Source organism: Simochromis diagramma, unplaced genomic scaffold (assembly GCF_900408965.1).
Source record: "Simochromis diagramma unplaced genomic scaffold, fSimDia1.1 OVJJ01000107.1, whole genome shotgun sequence".
NCBI classification, from domain to species: domain Eukaryota; kingdom Metazoa; phylum Chordata; class Actinopteri; order Cichliformes; family Cichlidae; genus Simochromis; species Simochromis diagramma.
Window position 1 is genome coordinate 1,667,891 of NW_024387209.1, and position 27,377 is coordinate 1,695,267.

Consider the following 27,377-nt stretch of genomic DNA (forward strand, 5'->3'; position numbering starts at 1 on the left):
CAAACTGTCACATCACTCATTCACATCTCTGATGTCAAAAGTCATCATCAAAGTGTCAATCAATGAACAGATGATGGATCCATAACTGCAGCTGGATTGTGTTTGTTTCTCCATCAGATTCCTGTCAACTCACAATCGACACAAACACAGTGAACAGAAACCTCAAACTGTCTGACAACAACAGGAAGGTGACACGTGTTTTATCGATTCCATTATATCCTGATCACCCAGACAGATTTGACTGGTATCCTCAGCTGCTGTGTAAAGATGAGCTTGAAGGTCGCTGTTACTGGGAGGTTGAGTGGAGAAGAACGGCTTGGTTATCAGTGAGTTACAGAGGAATCAAAAGGAAAGGAAGGAGTGATGAGTGTGTGTTTGGTTTAAATGATCAGTCCTGGAGTCTCAGATGCTCTAATGATGCTCATTCTGTCTGGCACAGAAGCATAAAAACGTCCGCCTCCTCCTCCTCTGTCTCTAACAGAGCAGCAGTGTATGTGGACTGTCCTGCTGGCACTCTGTCCTTCTACAGAGTTTCCTCTGACACTCTGAACCACCTCCACACCTTCAACACCACATTCACTGAACCTCTTTATCCTGGATTTGGGTTCTGGGCTCCATCGGATGGTTTGGCAAAGGGTATTATCGACTTTTATGGCCCTCCTTTGAATAAACTATTATTTGACTTTGAGTCAGTGACTCTGTGTAGTTAGCGTTCCCCTGTTAGAGAAACAGTTCAGTCTGTACATATTTGGCTCTTTCAGTCAGAAACACATCATGAGATGTATGAAAGATGCTGATATTTTATTTTCAGTACATTTAGAATGATGAAATAACTCAACTTTAACATGTCAGTTGTGGCATTTGGAGAATTAAACCATCCTTTAGAAACTAGATATAAATATTATATTTTCCAATATGATTTTTTTCTGTGGTACAGACGACAATGAAAAGATATAAAACAGTCTGCAAATCATAAGTTATCAATTCAAATGATTATTAACGCCACAAGAGAAGGTTTCCTGTTATTTGTACCACTCAGTTGGTCATGTGATCTGGCTGTGCAGTCCATCATAACTGACATCGCTTTCTATTTTGATATTTTCATGGTAAATAAACTGATTCTTGTTTAGCACTTTTCTACACACATTCATACTCTGATGGATGATGGAGAGGCTTAGTATCTTGCTCAAGTATATTTTGCATGCCAACTGGAGCAGCCAGGGATTGAACCACCAACATTCTGATCATTAGATGCCTTGCTCTATCTCCTGAGCTATAGCCAGCCATCATCAAAGCCCTTTCTTAAATCCTCTCTGAGAGAATCTCAAACATGAGGAAGACAGGGAAGAGAGTGGACTCATTAGTAAAATGAAACATAGCCAATATTGACGTTTAAGACAAGTGAGGTAACAGAAATACTATATATATATATGGCAGTGGTGGTCACCATGGCAACATCACTGTCATTTGCTGTGTATTGTATTGATCATAATCCTGTTGTTTGTATTTCTTTTCATTGTTACCATTTTTGTCTTTTTTTAACAAACTATTTTTATCTCTTGCCATTGTTTGCCAGTGAGTGAAACAAAATTTTTTTCCATCTTTCTGCAATAAAAAATATCTTTAATTCTTGCAAGTGTAGAGTTGTAGTTACTTACAGTGACCACTAGAGGCAAGTGATCCTAATAGTTTCCCTGGAACCGTCCAGTTCATCCACATAAATAAGATGGCTGGTTCCATCTTATTTATGTGTTTATATGTGTAAAAACCACAACCAATACAGCCTTCGTTTGAACAAAATCATACAATTGATTGTCCCAAAAATCAGAACAGAATTGGGGAAAAAGGCTTTTAAATACGCTGCCCCTGCTTCCTGGAATAATCTGAAGAAGGAACTGAAATGATCAGAATTGGTTACTGTCATGGTCCTGGGTCGGTGACCCAGCGCTTTTAGTTTATTATCATTTTCTAGTTTATTATGATGATGATTATTATTGTTTGAGTTCTATGTGTTATATTCAGTCTGCCTCTAAGTCTGCGTCTGTGTCTCTGTCTGTCAATGGTGTCACCCCGTCTGTTTGTGAATCTGTCTGTTTAGTCTGTGTCTTGTTTGGTTCCCCGTGTCTGAGTTTCCTGTTTTATTGTGACGGTCTCTGTCCGATGTGAGTGTGTTCAGTTTACATTTCCCCTGTCCCGTCAGCTCTGGTTCCTCCCAGCTGTGTTGCCCTCCTGTTTCTCATCCCCTGATTACTGGTGTGTGTATTTAAGCCCTGTGTGTTCTCCTGCTTGTTGCTGGTTTGTCTGTGTAGCGCTGTGTTTCAGTCTGTGTAGCGCTGTGTTTCACGGTGTAGCGCTGTGTTTCACGGTGTCCTGCTTGTCGTCTGTGTCTCTCTGCCTCTCATCCCTTTTTGTATCATCTCAGGTTTGTCATTTAGCTTTCCCAGTTCAGGTCTTTAGTTTTGTCTTCCCTCTTGCCTGTTTTGCCTTCTCACCACTGTGTAAATAAAACATCACCAGCATTATCATCTACTGCCTGCGTTTTGGGTCCTTTCTCCCTTCAATACCACACGGCTCGCCTCGGCAGCCGTGACAGTTACCTTGGGAGAGTTTAAGTCTGTCTTAAAGGAACGAGAGAACAACTCTTTTACTCAGTGTGATTGTTTTTAATGTACTCTTAATTTGATCTGTTATTGTATATTTTACACATTTTGGTATGGGATATTGTATTTGTTTTAAATGTCATATACCTATGTGGTATGTGACTTTTGTTGCCATGATGCCAGGTCTCTCTTGGAAATGAGATTTTTAATCTTAATGAGATTTTTTTTTTTTTTTTACCTGGATAAATAAAGGACTAATAAAAAAAATAATTAATGAAGCTGTTGGTGATCAATGCTTATCAGTACAACTATAAAAACAATATTAAACATTTAAGTGCTCTACAAATAGTTTGTCTGATGTATATAACTAAAATGTGTTTTAAAAGGGTAAATATAAATGTCAAATTGACAGCAGATTTCACCTTAATGTACTCTATTTTTAAAATATGCCAAATATAATCTGGCTTGGTAATGTTTTACTCATATTTTGTTTACACAGACTAAAGCAGTAGGACATGAGATGAAACACTGCTCCCCTCAAGCAGAAGGCTCCAGTCCATTCTAGTGAGCCGGACAACAGCAGCCATGGGTTTTTTCCCCCCCTTTGTCTCACCCTCTCTCTCGCACTTTTTTTCCGCTTCACTCCACACGCAAGCCTTGTGCTTTGCGCTGAGCAGAGGGGGGAGGGGTGGTAGTTACACTTGCAGTAGCACAGGAACAGAGCTGGAGGGAAAGAGACAGAAAGAGAGCCAGGGACAACAACATCACATTAAAAAGGTATAGTAATCATCCACAACTATTTTCAGTTGCGGATGATAAAGGATTCAGAAAGTTTATTTATGCAGGCCCATATGTCAGAGAATGTGCATCTTCTTTTTGTTTTCATATTTTAATTTATATTTAATTGTGTTGTGGTTTGCAGTGTTTTGTGTTGTTTCACTTTAAATTTGTTTAAATAGGAAAAGCTGAAAATTTAAATAGTTAAAAGATGAAATGTGAATAGTTGGACTGCTGCAAGGGGGGGAGATGAGATGAGACCACAGTGGAAGGAGCAGGGGAGGACATGGAGGAAGGCTGTTTTAGTGTGGGAAATGAAATTTGGGTTTAAGAAACTGGGAAGAAAAAACGACTGCCTTGGATAATTGAAGAGTGTCTTGGGCACCGCAAAGAGGAGAGGTACACAAAAATTACACAAACAGAAAAATGCATTAATCCTACTAACACATACACACATGCAATGAAGATCAAACAGTATTTTTAACCATGCATTTCTGTTACCATCATCTTGTCCGGTTCACTTAGTAGGTTAAAAGGTGATACATAGACTAGTGAACTTTTATTTTTGGGGAAGGATGATTGAATCATTGCAGGGGTGAACAGAATGCTGCAGGAGGGTCAGATGAGTGGAGACTAATAGATTATTGAGTTTCTTGCTTCTGATGTGTGAGGGAGGTCATATCATGACACACATCTGGGTACATGGGGGAAACAAAAACTCAAGGGCATAGATTTGGCATGGACGGAAGGGACGTGTCCCCACCAATATCCAGCGATTATTGAATTGTCCCCACCAATAATTTGATCTCTTCGAGTAAAGAAAAACAAACCCGACAACAGGCGGCACTGTTAGTTATCTCAGTCTCCCAGAGCAGCATTTCTAATTTTGATTGAAACTGTCAGAGAAAACGGCAGCTTTGAGCAAGCCAGGATATTAGTTTACAGAGGCTGTTAAACGTATATGTCTAACGTTAAAATGTTGGTGACACAATAATTCCATCCTAATGGCACTGACATATTCATTGGGTTAATTTTTGAGACAAAATATCCTGAGGTAGTCATGATTTTGCAAATATCCACCTTGTAGTGCAGTTTGCACAAATTGTTTTAAAAATGCACTCACCCTACAAACATTACTGATGAGTCAAGATCTGCACAATTTGACAGAAACACTGAAGCAGCTACACATTTTATTCTTATTGTCATGTATGTCCTGTTTGTCAGGTGACAGAAGAAACAACACAGAGCTTAGAGAGCAAAGGTGATACAAGATCACAAGTGAAATTGGATGATGACCTGGTGGTTCATGACTGTATTTGAAGCACGTGTGACTGCATGTATTTGGAATGTCTCACTGTTATTTATCAGGTGACAGATGCAGCTCTGCCATGTTGTAGCTCGGACAGAGGTGAAGAGGCGAGGTCACAGGTGACTGACTGATGATTTGGTGCTATAGATTAACTAGTATTTATTATCATGACAACTGTTAGGCTGCTGATGTAAATTGATTCATTAGTGTATATTTGACAAAGAATCTGAATTGACATGTCTCACTTTTTATATGGCACGAATCCATGTGTTATTTTATCAGGTGGCAATATGTCCTAGTGCAGTCAGAGGGGAAGAGCCAGGGCCAAAGGTGAGGCACATCAAGCACAGAATAATAATTTTAATCTGAGGATAAAACGCAGGTACTGAGGCTGAAAGAAGCTTCAGTGCTCTCAGAAGACTAAAAACATGGCTAAGGTCAACAATAACTCAAATGAGATTAAACAATGCTGCTGTATGTCCACCAGGAGACACTGGACAGTATAGATGTAAAACAAATATGCCAGCAGTTCATTTCAGCTAACGAGAGGAGCAGGCATGTGTTTGGCCCCTTCACATAGTGGACATTGAGTTGTTGTGTGGGGCACCAATAGTCCATGTCTGTTGCTGTAACAGTAGTTCATGTTTAGAATAAAAGATCCCAGCTCACTGATCTGATAGAGGGCAATAGTGCCTAAAATATTGCATAATTTTGCTGAGAGACCTTTTACTTTGTGGTCATCTTACATGAGTAGTTTTATGGCCAAAAACCACCAGGTCAGTCAGTGTTCCCTTAGTGCTAATGTGTCAGAGATGTTGGTGTACTATAACTGAAGTAATGTTGTTAAGTACTTAAAGTCATATTCTTTTATTGTCATGACTGTATTTGAAGCTATTTTTATTTTTGTATGACACCTGATTTATATGGAATATGGCTGAAGTAAACTAAAGCCTAAAATGCTTAGTCAGTCATTTGTTTAATAGTAATTTAACATTATATAATTCACATATAAAACTATGAATTTTGATTTTAAATGGTTTAAAAGCATGTAGAGTAGCATAAGTAGGCAAGTACATTTCTCCTCTTTTTATTAAGAAGCAAAAACAAAAAGGAAAAGAAAAAGAAACAGGGCAGGGTTCAGTGGTTGAATCATCCGTCCCCACCAATGCCAAAACCAAATCTACGCCCTTGCAAAAACTCATCATTTAATAGAATATTGCTGTTGTGTGAGGTGTGTGACTGGTGGATGAATGTTTTGGGGATTTATGTGGCTGATGCATTTTCTTTTGGTACCACTTTTAACCTACAAATTAGTTTTGTTTTGATCTATCATTCTAAGAAAGTATGCTTAGACAACTTCTAAAAAGAGGCCTTCATATTTTTTGATTTTTAACAGTGCACTGAGATTTTTTGTTTGGCAATTTTCTCTTTTTCAAGCAGGCCTGCAAGATCGGAATCGAAAGCGCTACACAACATGCTGAACAATCGCAAGTGAGCTTCTCCAAAATTAAAATGGGCTCGGGAGAAAGCCACTTAATTTAGGACAATCAGAAAACAAGTCCCTGTCAAAAAGGATTCAGCGAGGTAATCCAGTCTAAATTCTTTTTCTTTTTTGAAAAGACGTCATTGCTGGCAGTAGAAACTCATTGCATCACGAGAGGTTCTACTGTCAGCAAATAAAAAATGGGGACTGACTGGACTGACAAAAGCTTTGGCTGACTTGACACCAGTATGCAAGATTGCACCTCCACCCAGAGTGACAAAAGGGTGGATGTATGTATGTTTCTTTTTACAGGAGCAGAAAGGTGACAGCAACATTCTGGGTTGCATGGGCTTTTGGGCCGTGCTGACTTAACCTTTTAATTGCCACTTTCTGTGTCTTTGTGAATTTACCAGCAGTGTGTTATTCATGACCTTGTATTGTTTACAGTGCAGAGGTCACTGTGAGAAAGTGTTCATACACAGCAAATTCTGGTCTTTGGAATAAACTCTCTGGGAGTTCAGATTAACTACATTTGAGTGTACATGCGTGACCATCGAATGAACTCTAGTGCAGAGTTAGAGTAACTCTTTTCCGGGAGTTGATTTTTCAACTCTTTATAGGAGTTAAAACTAAACTCTCATGGAGTAAAATTTCTACTACCATATAGAGTAAAATTTAACTCATAACTAGAGTTAAGTTTGATAATAACTCTTTTATAGTGCTACTCATCAAATGAAAAAAGTTTTAGGTTTTAGGTGCAAATTACTACAAAAACACAATAGTGATTATTATGAATGTATGAATTTTATTTATCAAAAATAACATATTCAAATATGAATGCTGCATGGATTAACATTAACATTCTGTGTACCAGTACTGTAATAGCATAACATCCACCATTATTGGCAGCTAAACAGTTGAGGTCAGATAGGCCTAACATTGGGCGAAAAGAAAAAAAAAACAGAATTAAAGGAAAAAAATGACTACAGAATAAGCACTTCTTGTAATGCAGTGTTAACGTGAGGAAGACTCTTTAAAGTCTCCATCAAGCCAACAAATTAAGTAATGCAACTCTCTCACAGAACATAAAATTGTGAATCACACCCATATGACATTTGGGCATTAAAACATTTGAAATGTCTTACTTCCTCCCTTTCTAGGACCAGTATCTTCTTAGAAATGGTTTCATTTACCTGAAAAGCAGGACATTGATCATGGAAACACGTTTCATGGTTAACATACATAACAAAAACAGCTATATATGTGGAGAGAGAGAGAGAGAGCAAGTCTTATTACACACTACAGTTGCAAAGCAAGCTACATGAAATAGTATATTAAATTATTTTTCTCTAATCTGTTTTATCTTCGTGTTTAAGCTTTTTCAAGTAATGGCAACTAAAGAGTCAAGTATAAGTCAATTAAGTACTATATCTACATTTCTTTTATGTATGCTGTCCAATAGAGGCTGAACCATTTGAAGTCCGGCATCACTCGTGTCACTGCTCTGACTGCTGGTGGTTGAGACAGACAATGTATCTGTTAGACTTGGAGAGGAGGGCTCTTCCACATGTTGCTTCAGGACAGTCAAATCTGAGGGTGACAAATAAAAATATTAGAATATAAGGCATATACAATCAAAAACACAACACAACAAAGATACCATTTATGCACACAGGGCCAGTAAATTGCACGCTTTGATTAAATTATACTTTCTCCCAGGAGAACAGATGGTTATTTTGTATTTTATTATGGTAATATACAATTACATACCACAAGGTGTGAGTGTCACATAGTGTGTTAGGTCTGAGCAGTCGCGCAGCTTCTTGGATGATTGTGTTTCCAGGATGTCTGAAATGCATGTGATAAATCCAACTTACTGTTGAGCCATTAAAACAGCATTTTGTGATTGTTACCACAGGATATTAGACAAATTAAAAATGTTTATTTAAGAGTAACTGTACAAATCAAATCCTTCGAAATCTATCAGAGCATATATTTACATACCTTCACCTGTATAGATGACAAAACACACCTCTTTGCCTGCTGCAAGTTCAGGAAAGATCCACCTCTATACCCAGCTCATCTGTGACTTTCAGTGCTGCATTTTCTGGTATGAGAAACTTCTGCTGCACTGAAGTAAAATCATCACTCAGTTACTAACAACATTATCATTTCCTCTTTAATGACTTAGTACAAACCATAACTTACCTCCTCTCACAAAATCTGTGAAGCTGACTTCTTCCAATTTTGCATATTTCTTTGTCTCTCTGTGTTTTACTTTTATCAACATCTTGGCCACCTACGGAAAAAAATACCTTCACTACTATGAAACACAACACAAGAAGAAGAGGTTGTTTATGGTAACTTTATGTAAACTGTGTATAACTTAATCAATGAACACTTTCTTACATTGAGTTAGCCTTTCCACACTAAATATTGCTTAAAATCTATTTAGCTAGGCTAGGTTTAGCAGACAATGTGACCGCATGTTTGCTGTGTCCTTGTCTTTACAGTTCTGGAGACAGGGTTGTGTGCACATCTCAGTGTGCAGCAGGACTAACTACCTGATGTTAATGGTACCTCAACATCTCATCAGTGCAGGCTGCACCTCTCTTTGGTTAAATACGGCCATTAGCATGAGTCTAAACAGAATATTACTGTAGTTAGCTAACGTTAAATTAAACGTTAGTGTTAAAATTAAGAAATAGAAATAAACATTTTCATTGACAACGTGAAATGTGTATCTTAAAATACAGTAAGATAAGTTAGTTAGCTAACCTTTGACTAGCATTAGCCTAGCTGCTATGTCCATATCAGCATAACATACAGAAAACACATGTAGTGCTAGTTAACTTTATATTTTACTTATGCATCCATGTAACTGAATATATATATAAATAACATCACTACACTCACAGAAAATTCCAAAGTAAATAAAGTATTTTTACCTCCTAAATGTCGGAGTCCAAGAAAGAAACACAGATAGGCGCGGTAACGGTCGACAGACAAACAACACCAGCAATGTGTTGAATTAGACTCCTTAGCACCCAGTGAATGAACACCTAAATATTACACTGCTTTAGAGTACTCCCCAACACTGACTGTAGTATAAGGTGAAAAATAAACTCCCGGAATGTAACTCTTGTGCACTTTTATGCCTAACTCCAGAATTTTTAACTCCAGAGATTTGCTGTGTACAGATGCGCTGCGCTAACATCTACATCACTTTTTCCACAGCAGAGGGTTAATCGTGGGATCTAATCACATGATTTACAGCAGGACACACCGCTGGCTAATGTTTTTTTTGTCCACAGGAAGGACTACAGGAAGAGTCTTTTGTCTCTTTGAGGACTCTGGGAGGTAGCAAGGGAGTGTGAACCTTAAGGTGTGAAACAGCTGTGCACTGCCTTTTGTTCCTGGAGAAGGTATTTAACTGAGAGCCATGCTAGACTCAGTGAGACTCTGCTGACCTGCCCCGCGGTCATGTAGGCTCTCCACAAGCTTGGTTTTCTGTTCTTTGTGTGTTTGGATTAAAGAATGTTAGCTACCGCTCACCGCTCATCCGCAGGCTTTATTTAAATGGAAAACTTCCACAACACTATGATTCGGATGTTGTTTGTCTGTCTTTGTAAAACTTTCACAGTGAATATCAGTATGTTGTGTTTCTCTGAAGCTCAGTTCAGCTGAGAATATTCAGTTCATGTCGCCTGCAGTCAGTGGCGGTCCTAGCCTGTTTCCCACATAATTTCCTTAGGGATTAATAAAGTATTCTGATTCTGATTGTTTCAGGATGACTCACCATTATCCAATGACACATCTGCTTACCTGCATCTTTTGCTCGTTTCTCCTCCTCTTCTTTTCTATTTTTTCTAAACTGAGCACCTGATGGCTTTGAACTTTTCTTGTCCATCTTCCATGGGTTTTAATTTTGCACTCCAGTATGAACACAAATCCCCCAACTCGAGGATCGCCACAACATAACCTAATAGACCTACACCTTAGTTCACAGATTCACTTTGTCTAGGGTGTATTTCCGGGATTTCACACAACCCAGGATTCAAATCATGAATACATAATGGGCTTGGATTTACAACATTATGAATGAAATGTGCTCTATTTGGAAGCAGCCGGCGCCCCTCCCCTTTCGACAGGTTGTGTGTGAGACATTAAATCATCAAACTGTAAATTATAAATTTTAATTGTTATTGATCCCTTTACCCCGAGTCCTAAAGCGCATATTTATTTTCTTACTCTTCTTATATATATTGTTTGTTTACTTGCACTGCTGTAACTGGAGCCTCGTCGTCTCGTGTCTCTATATTCTGTACTGTATGTAGCGGAGATGACAATAAAGTTTTACTTTAACTTCAGCAGCGAGCAGGCGCACCGAGGGCTCTCGCGCTCACTTTTCGCGTACAGAATTTCGAAAAAACATCGGTGCAAATTATAAGTCTGTATCATAATATCTGGTGTTTTCGTGTTTGTTGGTTTGTTTTTATTTTGCGAGTTGGTTATTAGATGCTGCGCCAGCCAGCCAGAGAATCCCCCGCCGCCCCGCCCTCTCCTCCCTGTGCCACAAGCAGCAGGCGCACCTCGCAAACGAGGGCGCCCTTACTCCCAGCAAATGGGCGATAGAAAACCGATCGGTGCCTGTGACATTCCCAATATGCGCTGGCATGACGTCGCGGCAGCATGAGTACGAGCAATTTTTATTATTTTTTTTCTTTTTGCTGATGCCCGTGATGCCTCCCCCCACCACGATGCCGCCCCGGGCAACCGCCCGTGTCGCCCGTATCGCCCATATCAAAAACCGCCACTGCCTGCAGTTATTTTGCTGCAGATTAGAAAAACTATGATGTCAGCTTTATTGCACTGCTTCCTTCTCTGTCAGATAAGACTCAACAGGTTGCAGATAGAAAATGTATTCCTTCAGCAGAGTATTAAAACAAGAGTATATCTAGTGTAAGATATATCTGCATTCACATTACAGAATGTGACAGCTTTCAGTCAGTAATGTAGCAGAGACAGAGTCTGACTAAAGAGACATTACAGTGAGACCTGTTTGATCAGCAGAGACAGTCTCTCTCTACAACAAGTGTTTGACTTTAACTGTCACACAAAATGATTCAGCTTCTTTAAACCCTCCAACAAACCTTTAAATTTTTATTCATAAACAAAGGAAGTGATTCTAAACTTATGTTTCCGAGCACCAGCTTTCTCACAAACCCGTCCTGTCCCAGTTTTTTCTTCTTCTTTTTTATTAAAGTTTCACTTTCGTTTTCCTGAAGTTGGTGTCGCAGATGATCTTGTCAGTGTGAGTATCAATGTGAAGGTAATGAAAGCAGTCTGTGATGGGTTTTTTTTGTTTTGTTTTGTTTTTTTGTTTTTTTTTAAGTTAACATCAGCTGTGTGCAGCTTAGTTCCAGCACAAACAGCACAAATCTGCTGCTGCATAGTTCACAGTAACGGACTCACGAACAAAGCGACTGGTAACCTGTTCGCCATTTTCTGTGTGTGTGATCAGAGTCCGGGAATGAGAGCAGAAACAGTTAGTTGATGGTCAGCAGCTTAACTCAGAGGATAGAGGGACAGGTCTGTGTAAATTATTGTTTAATATAGATGTAACAAAAATTCGACATAAACCTCGAAATACAAATACTGCGTCACAAACCTCTGGCTCTCTTCTAACAGGAAGTAGGCTTTTGTTCACTGTTTACACCCACAGAAGAGTGGTCTTACTCAGACTGACTGGACCAAAAGTTTTTATGAACTTTTATTGTTTATCAAACTTTATTAAATTTAAACATAATCATTTAAAGCTGATTACATATCAATCACAATTGTTACTGACTTTCTTACTGACACGCCCAGGGGAGCCTGAAGCAGCTGTCTGTAAATCATTACCTTATTCCTAAAGCTGATATCAGAGTACAATTAATCTGCACAAGTTTGTGTTTAAAGACATTAAAGTCCCAGTTAGACATCAGTTCATCAGTTCCCCACAGTCTGTGTTCAGCATGAGTGCTGATGTCATCAGTCTGTCATCAAAGTAGCGACAGAGCCGGTGATCTCGGTAAGATCTATACATATCTAGAAATACTGAGTTTGTGGACATCAGGGCAGCTTTTACCCTACATGACTGCTTCCAAACATCACTGAATATATTTTTGGGGAGTTGTTGAACATCTACAGAGAGTCTGGATGTGCTCTGACAGCATTTTACACTGTAAAAAAAGTCAGTAAAATATACAGCAAAACACCGTCAAATTCCAACGGTAATGGAGCGTAAAACCAAAAACTTCCTTTTACTGTATTAAATAGATTGAATAACCGTTAATTGTGAGACTGGATAAAACTTTGTTTTTTACTGTAATAAAATGTTGAAATTATAAATATTTTCTGTGAAAACAAATAAATATGCATACATTTTACAGTTACATATTGTAATGTTGAAAATGTCTGAAAAACTTAGATTTTACGGTATTATTTGAGTAAAACTACATCTTTTGGGGTTGTGCACATTGGAATTCACAGTATAAAGCTGTAGATTTTTAAGCAAACAAAAACATTCATTTTTACAGAAACAAGATGTTAAAAAATAGGGTTCACCGTAATAATACAACCAGTACATACCATTAAAAAAAAAGCAAATATCAGCAGTGAAAGACAATAAAACTGATAGTATTTTTTTATTTTAAAATTCAGATACTGATATACAGATTAAAAGTTAGGCCTGCAGTATATCATTGTTAACCTTCTGATAAAAAAATCAACAGCAAAAGATGTTAAAAATAAAGTTTATGGTTGTGAATAAAATTGATTTCAATAATCTTTTTTAATTATTATTTTAAAACAACTTTATGTTGTTGTGTTTCACGCCATATTATCAGACCACCTTAAGTGGGTCGGTCTTAAATTTTGAATTTGTGTGATCGCTGTTGATTGGTAGCTAAACTGCTGGTAAACTGTGTACAGACGTTTTACATTCGAATTGCAGAGAAAAAAAAATCTGGTAGCAATATTGTGCAGTATGAGCGAACCATTTCACCAAAAAAAGGGGAAGCAAGGCAAGACGTGGCTGCAGCGGTCTGCAGACGTGACTTCTGATCAAATTCGAACCTCCTAAAGAAACAAAGAGCGACGTTACATTGTGGGATGACGTCACCTGAAAATGACCAATAGCGCGGCGCGCTGCTGAGCTGTGTGCCAACCGCTCTTTTTTTTTCATGCAGGAGACTCAAGTTGGCTTCGCTAACGGACACAGTTTTGAACTGGTATATTAGTGCCATTTATTGCTGCTTGGACCACAGCATCTTCGGAATTTGTAGACATCCTGGCAGCTTACAATTAGTTCGAGGTGAGGTGAGTACATGCGACTTCAAGTTATCTCTGTTATAAAAATCCACCAGCCCAGCGTTTATAGATAATTTTAGCAGTTCGTTTTTTATGAGTGAGGTTGTGAATTTAGTTAGCATTTGTGAGTTGAGTTAGCATTACTGTTGCGAGGGAAGCATTGCTCTGGATTCGTTTCTGTATTTGGCGTGCTTAATTCGCTAGGGAGGAATTACCAAAGTACATGGAGTTATGTTAACGTGTAATTTCTGTGGTAAGGTAGTTCAGTCATCAAGGGGCTACGTGCTTCATTGTAAACTGCATCGGAATGAGCCACGTTGTTTCTTTCGGTGTATTGAAGCAGGCTGCAAGCAGACATACACCAGGTATGGCACGTTTAAGGCTCATTTTTACCGAAGACACTCTGCCCCCACCCATGTCACTGGTGTGGTGGTGGTTTCTTCGTTTACATGTGCAATGGCGATGTGTGAACGTCAGTGTCAGAACTCTAAAGAGTTAATAGCTCATCTGAAGAGCCATATTGTGGAAGGACACGTGGTCACTTGACCAGTAAGAGGATGCACAAATACCTTTAGAGTTAAATCATCTTTTACTGCTCACATGTCACGTAAACAGAGTTTTCAGACAGCAGCATTGGTGATTTATATAGAGAGTCTGCATGTCAATCATCATCTGTTCCAACCACATCAGATGACTTTGTACCCTTGATTTCCGAGCCTGCTGCACAGTCTATTACACATGAAGATAACATGGAAATGCCCCCTGAATTCTGTGATCTTTTTCTGAGAAACGTTTCACTATTCTACTTAAAATTGCAGGGTCAGTTTCTACTGCCTGCTTCAACCATACAGAACATTGTAGAGGAAATGCAGAACATGCATGAGTTGGGACAGACATACAGTTTGGGTAAACTTGCATCACTGTCACAAGATGACACATCGTTATCAGAGGAGGACATCAACAAAGTCTGCGAGTCTGTCAAAAGGATCTTTAAAAAAGCCTTCAACTATGTGGAACCAAAGAAAATATTTTTAGGGAGAGATGAAAACAGAAAAGATAGGTTTGCCTATTTTGCCTTTAAGAGAGACTCTGGAGGTCAGGAGCGCATACAAGGATTTCAGTTTTCCCCTCATTAAGTTTGAGGAAGTTAACAGCCATCCAACGTTTGATCGAATCTAAAAGTCATTCAGAAACTGGAGCTTAGATAAATCTTGGGGCTTAAAAAATGTATAACTGCATCTCATCAGCATAACAGTGATAGGAAATGTCCTTGGAGGGGTTCATTATACGTTGGAGGGGAAGAAGCTATATTAAAAACAATAAAGGCCCCAAAACAAAACCTTGAGGGACACCGTAAGTAAGGGAGGTAGAGGATGACCTGAAATAAGAGACCGTCACAGAAAAACATTGGTTATGTAACTATGAGGAGAACCACTCCAAGGCAGTTCCAGATATACCAACCAATATTTTAGCCTTTCAAGCAAAATGTTGTGGTTAACTGTGTCAAAAGCCGATGTTAGGTCCAGAACAGAGCAGAACAGAACATTTTCCTGCATCATTACTCATAAAAATGTCACTAGAGACTTTAAGAAGGGCTGTTTCCATAGAGTGAACTCTCTGAAAGCTGGACTGAAACTTGTCAAAAGGCTGTGTTTGTCTAGAACTGCTATAAGTTGCTTAGCCACAACCTTTTCTAGAAGGTTAGCAATTAATGGTAATTGGTGACTATCTATATCTATACTGCACATAAAACATGATAATTGCTATAATAAATGCGAATTGAGAGATAAACAGGAGAACATTTTCATCGATGCAGAAGACAATCAATGAACTCACTTCACAGCTGACTGTAATGAATGACTGTTTTTTAGTTTCAAAGAGACATGAGGGGTACTCCCCAAAGTCTGGCCTGGATCAGTGTCTGTGGTTACCATACTTACTGGAAAAGCTACTGTGAATTAAACAGGATGGCATAACTTACGGCGATATGAGTCTTTACATTTTTCATTACAAAGAAATGTACGAATTAGTTAATTTAAAGTTATCATATTTATAGTATCAGTGTCATAGAATTCCAGTTCTAACACATATGAGCATCAGATCACATCACAGGGCTGCTGTACATCGACAGGACCAGCAGGTGTCAGTACTTCCAAATAGCGGTTTAAACAAGGCTTCGTGTGATCTGCCTTTTGGTGAAGCAATTGGCCAGAAAGATTCAACACATCATGGGGCTTCATCACATCATCACTATTTTACAGTTTATAACAGCACCATTTACCGCTTGTGATTGAAATGCATTCTGAGATACCTGGTTGTCCCAAGTCAACACTACCGCCAGTCCATAGCAATTGGTTATCTAAGATCAAACTGTCTTCATTTACTGTGCGCGGTAAGCAATAAGATGTTACACAAGCTGGAGTGGCAGTGTTAACCCCACCCCTTGACTTTGATGGGTGACAAATGAAATTAATTAATGAACAAAGCAGCAGGGCCAGGAGTGCTAAAATGAATTAAGTAATACATCATTAAATAATTAATTTAATGTTTCAATAATTGATTAATTAAATATATAATTATTAATCAAATGTCTCATTGATTAATTAATTTGGAAATAAATAATTTAATAAATGTTTTAAATTAAATTAATGACATTTAATAAATTATTTAATAACATGTTTAATTAATTAAGATTATATTTTATCAAGATCTTTTTTTTTTTCAAAGGTGCAGACCACAAAGTTTAACATGCTGTTATTTTTCTCATTATTGTATCTTCAGATTGAGTGTCTGTAATCTCTCAGAGAGAAGCTGTGAAACTCTGTCTTCACTTCTCAGCTCCCAGCCCTCCAGTTTGAGAGAGCTTGACCTGAGTAACAATGACCTGAAGGACTCTGGAGTGAAAGTTTTGTCTTCTGGACTAAAAGTCTGTGTTGTAAACTGGGAAACACTCAGGTCAGCATTCTTAAAATGGTCAATAGATGACTATTTCAAATCTTTAAGCAATGCAGGGCTTTCTGTTGTGATTTTAAATTATCTATTATATTGTTCATCCTAATCTGCGCGATTTATCTGATCAAAAAAATGAAAAACGTATAAATAAAGTGTTGGAAGTTGTCCAACATATTGAACATATTTATTTCAGATGTTTTTGTTGTCCTCACAAGGTAATATAAGATATAAAGACTTTTATAATATAGACTTAATTTGCTGTCATAATCTGGTCAGACGTCTCGCTTGCCCAATATTTTCATTAGAACCAAAAAGCAACAAAGCTGATGACACCCAAACAGTCTCAGCCCTACTTTATGTATTTTTTGTCTTAATTTTTATTTCATTAATTTTTATCATTTGCAGATTTTAAGGTTTAGATGACTAATGGCTATTTTTAACTACTGCTTCAGTCATGTCATTTTTTAATGATTTTTGGCTGCAATTTTTTCTGTTTGCATTTAGCTGTGTTGCTATTCTCTAAGAGTATTGTCATGTCTACAGGCTGTCAGGCTGCCTGATCACAGAAGAAGGTTGCAAGTCTCTGGTCTCAGCTTTTAGCCTCAATTCTTCCCATCTGAAAGAGCTGGACCTGAGCTACAATAATCCAGGAGAGGCAGTAGTGAAGATGCTTGAGAGGCTAAGACTGGACACTCTGAGGTATGTAGATGGCCGTTACAACCACAAACACTGTCTGATAGATGAGGAAACTGACCCTGTCGGATTACTTAATGCTGGAAACTAGTGTAATTTGAATAATCACACATGTAGGAACATTTTTCCCATTCTGGTCTAACAATAAACAGTAGATGTCTGTATGGGGTCTCAAAGGCAAATTTTCTATCAACAACAATGGTGCAACCTGTTCTAACTGATCTGTGGAAAGGAACTTACATTTTTACTCTCTGACCTTTATTTAGATTAAGTTTTATCTGTGTGTAGAGACCATGCCCAGGACATGTTTAGCCCCTAATTCTTCCCCTAATTCTAGCATAAACTAGAATTAGGGGGACGTTGTTTGCCTAGCTTAGAAAAAAAGAATTGTTAATATAAATGGATTACTAGGTCACTCAACCTAACTGGCCACCTACAAAATAGGCTTTGCATGCTAGTTGCTGCTTCTGAGCGTTTACTACTGAGACTTGTTTGTGCTAAAATATCAAATTGATCTTCTGGACTTTGTGATGACACAGTCACAGTTACATGAAGTCAAAGTTAATTAACTTTGGTTGATCAACCTTGAAATTCAAATTCAATTATAATAAGAAATAATAATTACAGCAGAAAGCGAATACTAAGGAACAATGGAATGGAGCTGGTGGAGCAAACTGGGTCACCGGTTGGGGTGTTAGGCCCAGACTAGTGGGTGTTTTTGACTGTAAAGCCGGTCTAGCATTAACAACCTGTTACCCTGCAGCCTGCACTGCAGGATATGTACTGTGCCATTGAGAGCTCCAGAAAGAGCCTGCATGGTGGTCCTGCAGCCAACCAGCACTTCAGTCAAATGTTATTGATATTTTTGCATAAATAAATGAAGATGATGAGCCTTTAAACACACATACAAAAGGAACATGTAAACATATGCTATAATTATTTTAGTGTGATGCTGTGATACATCATATTGTGAAATATCACTGACATTACATACTGTGCTCAACTGAACTCTCAAATGTACAAATATTTGTTAGGATATATACTGTTATATACAGTTAGGAGAATATGAAATAAATCTATACATCATAAAGGTCAGCCAGAGGACAGAAGCAATCCGAAAACGACAAGTATGAGAATGAGAGTGAGTGAAACAGAGCAAGAGAATACAAAAACAGAAACAAATGAAAAGTGAAGTGACAATTGCTTCCTTTTGTCTTAACTGCAACTGCTTCTGTTTGCACATTGATCTGATTATTTATGAATTCTTGCCATTCACATTCAGGTTAAGTAGCAGCACATCACAGATGGGAAAATGAAAAGCAAGCAGGTCCCTCAGTGATCATCCACATGCAGAAAAATACAACATACCTGTTAATTAACAGGTCACCGAGTCACTGATATTGTCAATTTAGAACAAACAGAGAGAAGACAGAGACAGAGTCTGAACAAAAAAATAATAGATGATTTTACATGAACTAAAAAATGAACCAGCTGAATTTAAAGGGTGATGAAAGAGGAACTCTTTCTCAGAATGAGTGGCAGGAAGCAGGAATGTTGACTTAATTTTAGGTAAATTAAGCTCATTGGCTATTCCTGCTGTTTGTGTCTTATCACAATGGCATGTTGTATCATGTCTCATTTATTACAGTTATAATTGTTTACAGACTAAAGCATGGAATTGCAGATTTGTGTTCTAATACGTGGAGCTAGTAAATAAAATCTATGAATTATTCCATCCTGACTGAAGCATAACCTTTGTAAAAGCAATAGCAAAGATAGCAAAGGATACACTAATGATCATGAGGATCACATCATATTCTATGACCGCTACAGTAGCTCAAAATATGTGATGCACTGGCTGCTGCACTCTACCTGTACTAAATCATTTTTTGTACCCAGTCCCAGTCTTTATGTTTAATATGTACTCACTCCCTGACAGCATGAATGAATGTCACAGTGTGTTGAAATTGTGACTGTGGCACATGTTGAGTGCTCTCTGGACATCGTGCTTAATAATAAAGATTATGATGTAATGTGCTAATCATTTTTGCTCTTTTGAAGTTTAGACATTTTCTTCAAGTGTATGTGTCAAAAAGTTGGATTTTTCCTTTATCAGTGTCTAACAGTATGTGTATGAGAGCGATGTAATGTCCACGTGTGCATGCTGAAAGAAACTGTGCTGGTCTGACCCCCCTCCTCCTTTCAGGGTGGAGCCTGCTGGAGTCCGATGGCTGACACCAGGTCTGAGGAAGTGTAAGTGTGTTTTTAATGTGATTCATAAAAAAAAAACGGAAACATTTGACCACCTTCAAACTGTCACATCACTCATTCACATCTCTGATGTCAAAAGTCATCATCAAAGTGTCAATCAATGAACAGATGATGGATCCATAACTGCAGCTGGATTGTGTTTGTTTCTCCATCAGATTCCTGTCAACTCACAATCGACACAAACACAGTGAACAGAAACCTTAAACTGTCTGACAACAACAGGAAGGTGACACGTGTTTTATCGATTCCATTATATCCTGATCATCCAGACAGATTTGACTGGTATCCTCAGCTGCTGTGTAAAGATGAGCTTGAAGGTCGCTGTTACTGGGAGGTTGAGTGGAGAAGAACGGCTTGGTTATCAGTGAGTTACAGAGGAATCAAAAGGAAAGGAAGGAGTGATGAGTGTGTGTTTGGTTTAAATGATCAGTCCTGGAGTCTCAGATGCTCTAATGATGCTCATTCTGTCTGGCACAGAAGCATAAAAACGTCCGCCTCCTCCTCCTCTGTCTCTAACAGAGCAGCAGTGTATGTGGACTGTCCTGCTGGCACTCTGTCCTTCTACAGAGTCTCCTCTGATGACACTCTGATCCACCTCCACACCTTCAACACCACATTCACTGAACCTCTTTATCCTGGATTTGGGTTCTGGGCTCCATCGGATGGTTTGGCAAAGGGTATTATCGACTTTTATGGCCCTCCTTTGAATAAACTATTATTTGACTTTGAGTCAGTGACTCTGTGTAGTTAGCATTCCCCTGTTAGAGAAACAGTTCAGTCTGTACATATTTGGCTCTTTCAGTCAGAAACACATCATGAGATGTATGAAAGATGCTGATATTTTATTTTCAGTACATTTAGAATGATGAAATAACTCAACTTTAACATGTCAGTGGTGGCATTTGGAGAATTAAACCATCCTTTAGAAACTAGATATAAATATTATATTTTCCAATATGATTTTTTTCTGTGGTACAGACGACAATGAAAAGATATAAAACAGTCTGCAAATCATAAGTTATCAATTCAAATGATTATTAACGCCACAAGAGAAGGTTTCCTGTTATTTGTACACTCAGTTGGTCATGTGATCTGGCTGTGCAGTCCATTATAACTGACATCGCTTTCTATTTTGATATTTTCATGGTAAATAAACTGATTCTTGTTTAGCACTTTTCTGCACACATTCATACTCTGATGGATGATGGAGAGGCTTAGTATCTTGCTCAAGTATATTTTGCATGCCAACTGGAGCAGCCAGGGATTGAACCACCAACATTCTGATCATTAGATGCCTTGCTCTATCTCCTGAGCTATAGCCAGCCATCATCAAAGCCCTTTCTTAAATCCTCTCTGAGAGAATCTCAAACATGAGGAAGACAGGGAAAAGAGTGGACTCATTAGTAAAATGAAACACAGCCAATATTGACGTTTAAGACAAGTGAGGTAACAGAAATACTATATATATATGGCAGTGGTCACTAGGGATGGGTACCGGTGTCCGGTGCCATGATGGCACCGGTTCTGACATAAACGGTAGTAACCAGACCGAAAAGCAGCGCACATTTCGGTGCTTTATTTCGGTGCTTTTTTTTCCTGAGCTGTGATACACTTCTAGCCAATCATTTTACGTTTCCGAGGATAGTAGGCGGGTCCAGGTACGTACGTTCTTTTAGAGCAGAGCTACAGATTAAAAATGCCCAAGGCGAAGTGGTCAAAAGTCTGGCTGTACTTCACAGCAAAATATGCAAACTCAGCAGCAACAAGTGCTTTAAGCTGATACTGTGATACTGTCAAAGGAGGTAACACCTCGAATCCGATGAAACACCTGGCGACGCATAGCGTTTTTTTTTAAAAGCCAAGAAATGCGCTGTATTTGATAGCTTGCTGCGAGACCTCACACCGAGCGCATCTACTGCGGGTGTGGTGCCTGTTATCAGACCCGGAGTTAGCAACATCCCCAAAAATACGAAGAGGAGAGTCCTGGCCCCTAGCCCTGCCAGTGTAGCAGAAATGATGAGGATGATGACGGCAGCAGCAGCCGTTCTTCTCTGCGTGAGTAGCTTAATGTTGTTCGTGTGTAATTTACGTTGAGTAGGCTAACCACGTTATTAAATTAATGCATGTAAGGTGAACTAGCAAACATCATCATAGCTGCATGCGGCTGTCTTCTTGTTTGATGGCAGATACTCCCTTCACCCTGGCCAAAAAGGCTAAAATGACCAAAGAAAAAGAGGGAAACGGCTAAACATGAGAGGTTTTTGGATAAAGTTTGTGTTTTTTCCATTGTTTAAGCACTGCTTCCAGCCAAGAGTGATACCATATATGCCCCATAGCTGCAGAAAAGGCTAACATTGTTATCTTTTTACAAAAAACCAGCTGAACATGAGAGGTTTTTGGACCAATTTTGTGTTCTCCATTCTTTAAGCACCGGTTTGAGCACCGTTTGAGCACCGGCACCGTTTCAAAAGTACCGATTTGGCACCGGTATCGGATAAAACCTAAACGATACCCATCCCTAGTGGTCACCATGGCAACATCACTGTCATTTGCTGTGTATTGTATTGATCATAATCCTGTCGTTTGTATTTCTTTTCATTGTTACCATTTTTGTCTTTTTTTAACAAACTATTTTTATCTCTTGCCATTGTTTGCCAGTGAGTGAAACAAAATTTTGTTCCATCTTTCTGCAATAAAAAATATCTTTAATTCTTGCAAGTGTAGAGTTGTAGTTACTTACAGTGACCACTAGAGGCAAGTGATCCTAATAGTTTCCCTGGAACCGTCCAGTTCATCCACATAAATAAGATGGCTGGTTCCATCTTATTTATGTGTTTATATGTGTAAAAACCACAACCAATACAGCCTTCGTTCAAACAAAATCATACAATTGATTGTCCCAAAAATCAGAACAGAATTGGGGAAAAAGGCTTTTAAATACGCTGCCCCTGCTTCCTGGAATAATCTGCAGAAGGAACTGAAATTATCAGAATTGGTTACTGACATGGTCCTGGGTCGGTGACCCAGCGCTTTTAGTTTATTATCATTTTCTAGTTTATTATGATGATGATTATTATTGTTTGAGTTCTATGTGTTATATTCAGTCTGCCTCTAAGTCTGCGTCTGTGTCTCTGTCTGTCAATGGTGTCACCCCGTCTGTTTGTGAATCTGTCTGTTTAGTCTGTGTCTTGTTTGGTTCCCCGTGTCTGAGTTTCCTGTTTTATTGTGACGGTCTCTGTCCGATCCCTCTCTCATCCCTTTTTGTATCATCTCAGGTTTGTCATTTAGCTTTCCCAGTTCAGGTCTTTAGTTTTGTCTTCCCTCTTGCCTGTTTTTCCTTCTCACCACTGTGTAAATAAAACATCACCAGCATTATCATCTACTGCCTGCGTTTTGGGTCCTTTCTCCCTTCAATACCACACGGCTCGCCTCGGCAGAGTGGGAGCCGTGTGGTAGAGTTTAAGTCTGTCTTAAAGGAACGAGAGAACAACTCTTTTACTCAGTGTGATTGTTTTTAATGTACTCTTAATTTGATCTGTTATTGTATATTTTACACATTTTGGTATGGGATATTGTATTTGTTTTAAATGTTATATACCTATGTGGTATGTGACTTTTGTTGCCATGATGCCAGGTCTCTCTTGGAAATGAGATTTTTAATCTCAATGAGATTTTTTTTTTTTTTACCTGGATAAATAAAGGACTAATAAAAAAAAAAAAAATTAATGAAGCTGTTGGTGATCAATGCTTATCAGTACAACTATAAAAACAATATTAAACATTTAAGTGCTCTACAAAATGTGTTTTAAAAGGGTAAATATAAATGTCAAATTGACAGCAGATTTCACCTTAATGTACTCTATTTTTAAAATATGCCAAATATAATCTGGCTTGGTAATGTTTTACTCATATTTTGTTTACACAGACTAAAGCAGTAGGACATGAGATGAAACACTGCTCCCCTCAAGCAGAAGGCTCCAGTCCATTCTAGTGAGCTGGACAACAGGAGCCATGGGGGTTTTTTCCCCTTTGTCTCACCCTCTCTCTCGCACTTTTTTTCCGCTTCACTCCACACGCAAGCCTTGTGCTTTGCGCTGAGCAGAGGGGGGAGGGGTGGTAGTTACACTTGCAGTAGCACAGGAACAGAGCTGGAGGGAAAGAGACAGAAAGAGAGCCAGGGACAACAACATCACATTAAAAAGGTATAGTAATCATCCACAACTATTTTCAGTTGCGGATGATAAAGGATTCAGAAAGTTTATTTATGCAGGCCCATATGTCAGAGAATGTGCATCTTCTTTTTGTTTTCATATTTTTATTTATATTTAATTGTGTTGTGGTTTGCAGTGTTTTGTGTTGTTTCACTTTAAATTTGTTTAAATAGGAAAAGCTGAAAATTTAAATAGTTAAAAGATGAAATGTGAATAGTTGGACTGCTGCAAGGGGGGGAGATGAGATGAGACCACAGTGGAAGGAGCAGGGGAGGACATGGAGGAAGGCTGTTTTAGTGTGGGAAATGAAATTTGGGTTTAAGAAACTGGGAAGAAAAAACGACTGCCTTGTGTGGATAATTGAAGAGTGTCTTGGGCACCGCGAACAGGAGAGGTACACAAAAATTACACAAACAGAAAAATGCATTAATCCTACTAACACATACACACATGCAATGAAGATCAAACAGTATTTTTAACCATGCATTTCTGTTACCATCATCTTGTCCGGTTCACTTAGTAGGTTAAAAGGTGATACATAGACTAGTGAACTATTATTTTTGGGGAAGGATGATTGAATCATTGCAGGGGTGAACAGAATGCTGCAGGAGGGTCAGATGAGTGGAGACTAATAGATTATTGAGTTTCTTGCTTCTGATGTGTGAGGGAGGTCATATCATGACACACATCTGGGTACATGGGGGAAACAAAAACTCAAGGGCATAGATTTGGCATGGACGGAAGGGACGTGTCCCCACCAATATCCAGCGATTATTGAATTGTCCCCACCAATAATTTGATCTCTTCGAGTAAAGAAAAACAAACCCGACAACAGGCGGCACTGTTAGTTATCTCAGTCTCCCAGAGTAGCATTTCTAATTTTGATTGAAACTGTCAGAGAAAACGGCAGCTTTGAGCAAGCCAGGATATTAGTTTACAGAGGCTGTTAAACGTATATGTCTGACGTTAAAATGTTGGTGACACAATAATTCCATCCTAATGGCACTGACATATTCATTGGGTTAATTTTTGAGACAAAATATCCTGAGGTAGTCATGATTTTGCAAATATCCACCTTGTAGTGCAGTTTGCACAAATTGTTTTAAAAATGCACTCAGCCTACAAACATTACTGATGAGTCAAGATCTGCACAATTTGACAGAAACACTGAAGCAGCTACACATTTTATTCTTATTGTCATGTATGTCCTATTTGTCAGGTGACAGAAGAACCAACACAGAGCTCAGAGAGTAATGGTGATACAAGATCACAGGTGAAATTGGATGATGACTTGGTGGTTCATGACTGTATTTGAAGCACATGTGTGACTGCATGTATTTGGAATGTCTCACTGTTATTTATCAGGTGACAGATGCAGCTCTGCCATGTTGTAGCTCGGACAGAGGTGAAGAGGCAAGGTCACAGGTGACTGACTGATGATTTGGTGCTATAGATTAACTAGTATTTATTATCATGACAACTGTTAGGCTGCTGATGTAAATTGATTCATTAGTGTATATTTGACAAAGAATCTGAATTGACATGTCTCACTTTTTATATGGCACGAATCCATGTGTTATTTTATCAGGTGGCAATATGTCCTAGTGCAGTCAGAGGGGAAGAGCCAGGGCCAAAGGTGAGGCACATCAAGCACAGAATAATAATTTTAATCTGAGGATAAAACGCAGGTACTGAGGCTGAAAGAAGCTTCAGTGCTCTCAGAAGACTAAAAACATGGCTAAGGTCAACAATGACTCAAATGAGATTAAACAATGCCGCTGTATGCCATGTCCACCAGGAGAGACTGGACAGTATAGATGTAAAACCAATATGCCAGCAGTTCATTTCAGCTAACGAGAGGAGCAGGCATGTGTTTGGCCCCTTCACATAGTGGACATTGAGTTGTTGTGTGGGGCACCAATAGTCCATGTCTGTTGCTGTAACAGTAGTTCATGTTTAGAATAAAAGATCCCAGCTCACTGATCTGATAGAGGGCAATAGTGCCTAAAATATTGCATAATTTTGCTGAGAGACCTTTTACTTTGTGGTCATCTTACATGAGTAGTTTTATGGCCAAAAACCACCAGGTCAGTCAGTGTTCCCTTAGTGCTAATGTGTCAGAGATGTTGGTGTACTATAACTGAAGTAATGTTGTTAAGTCCTTAAAGTCATATTCTTTTATTGTCATGACTGTATTTGAAGCTATTTTTATTTTTGTATGACACCTGATTTATATGGAATATGGCTGAAGTAAACTAAAGCCTAAAATGCTTAGTCAGTCATTTGTTTAATAGTAATTTAACATTATATAATTCACATATAAAACTATGAATTTTGATTTTAAATGGTTTAAAAGCATGTAGAATAGCATAAGTAGGCAAGTACATTTCTCCTCTTTTTATTAAGAAGCAAAAACAAAAAGGAAAAGAAAAAGAAACAGGGCAGGGTTCAGTGGTTGAATCATCCGTCCCCACCAATGCCAAAACCAAATCTACGCCCTTGCAAAAACTCATCATTTAATAGAATATTGCTGTTGTGTGAGGTGTGTGACTTGTGGATGAATGTTTTGGGGATTTACGTGGCTGATGCATTTTCTTTTGGTACCACTTTTAACCTACCAGTTAGTTGTGTTTTGATCTATCATTCTAAGAGAGTACGCTTAGACAACTTCTAAAAAGAGGCCTTCACATTTTTTGATTTTTAACAGTGCACTGAGATTTTTTGTTTGGCAATTTTCTCTTTTTCAAGCAGGCCTGCAAGATCGGAATCGAAAGCGCTACACAACATGTTGATCAATCGCAAGTGAGTTTCTCCAAAATTAAAATGGGCTCGGGAGAAAGCCACTTATTTGGGACAATCAGAAAACAAGTCCCTGTCAAAAAGGATTCAGCAAGGTAATCCAGTCTAAATTCTTTTTCTTTTTTGAAATGACGTCATTGCTGGCAGTAGAAACTCATTGCGTCACGAGAGGTTCTACTGTCAGCAAATAAAAAATGGGGACTGACTGGACAGACAAAAGCTTTGGCTGACTTGACACCAGTATGCAAGATTGCACCTCCACCCAGAGTGACAAAAGGGTGGATGTATGTATGTTTCTTTTTACAGGAGCAGAAAGGTGACAGCAACAGGTTGCATGGGCTTTTGGGCCGTGCTGACTTAACCTTTTAATTGCCACTTTCTGTGTCTTTGTGAATTTACCAGCAGTGTGTTATTCATGACCTTGTATTGTTTACAGTGCAGAGGTCACTGTGAGAAAGTGTGCATACAGATGCGCTGCGCTAACATCTACATCACTTTTTCCACAGCAGAGGGTTAATCGTGGGATCTAATCACATGATTTACAGCAGGACACACCGCTGGCTAATGTTTTTTTTTGTCCACAGGAAGGACTACAGGAAGAGTCTTTTGTCTCTTTGAGGACTCTGGGAGGTAGCAAGGGAGTGTGAACCTTAAGGTGTGAAACAGCTGTGCACTGCCTTTTGTTCCTGGAGAAGGTATTTAACTGAGAGCCATGCTAGACTCAGTGAGACTCTGCTGACCTGCCCCGCGGTCATGTAGGCTCTCCACAAGCTTGGTTTTCTGTTCTTTGTGTGTTTGGATTAAAGAATGTTAGCTACCGCTCACCGCTCATCCGCAGGCTTTATTTAAATGGAAAACTTCCACAACACTATGATTCGGATGTTGTTTGTCTGTCTTTGTAAAACTTTCACAGTGAATATCAGTATGTT

At 38.7% G+C, this 27,377-nt stretch overlaps 2 protein-coding genes and 1 long non-coding RNA gene across 7 annotated transcripts in view; 2 read left to right on the forward strand and 1 right to left on the reverse strand.

The window, feature by feature from the left end:
• Positions 1-1,286, forward strand: part of LOC120746279 (NLR family CARD domain-containing protein 3-like) — a 30,704-nt gene extending 29,418 nt beyond the window's left edge. For all 5 annotated transcript variants that reach the window (XM_040051697.1, XM_040051701.1, XM_040051699.1 and 2 more), the window contains one exon: positions 118-1,286. In XM_040051697.1, coding sequence (XP_039907631.1) covers positions 118-710 — 593 coding nt within the window. In that variant the 3' untranslated portion in view covers positions 711-1,286. The remainder of the gene's footprint in view (positions 1-117) is intronic.
• Positions 1,287-7,619: 6,333 nt separating this feature from the next.
• Positions 7,620-8,362, reverse strand: LOC120746318. The gene is made up of 3 exons (XR_005698818.1): positions 8,174-8,362; positions 7,940-8,017; positions 7,620-7,759 (listed from the first exon to the last, which is right to left on the reverse strand). It is a non-coding gene; the product is annotated as an uncharacterized LOC120746318 (long non-coding RNA).
• A 7,862-nt stretch (positions 8,363-16,224) lies between these two features.
• LOC120746311 (stonustoxin subunit beta-like) lies at positions 16,225-20,764 on the forward strand. Its single transcript, XM_040051757.1, has 4 exons — positions 16,225-16,477; positions 17,018-17,173; positions 19,374-19,420; positions 19,594-20,764. The coding sequence occupies exons 2-4, from the start codon at positions 17,142-17,144 to the stop codon at positions 20,187-20,189; spliced, it is 675 nt and encodes a 224-aa protein (XP_039907691.1). The 5' UTR covers positions 16,225-16,477; positions 17,018-17,141; the 3' UTR covers positions 20,190-20,764.
• Positions 20,765-27,377: the final 6,613 nt, after the last annotated feature.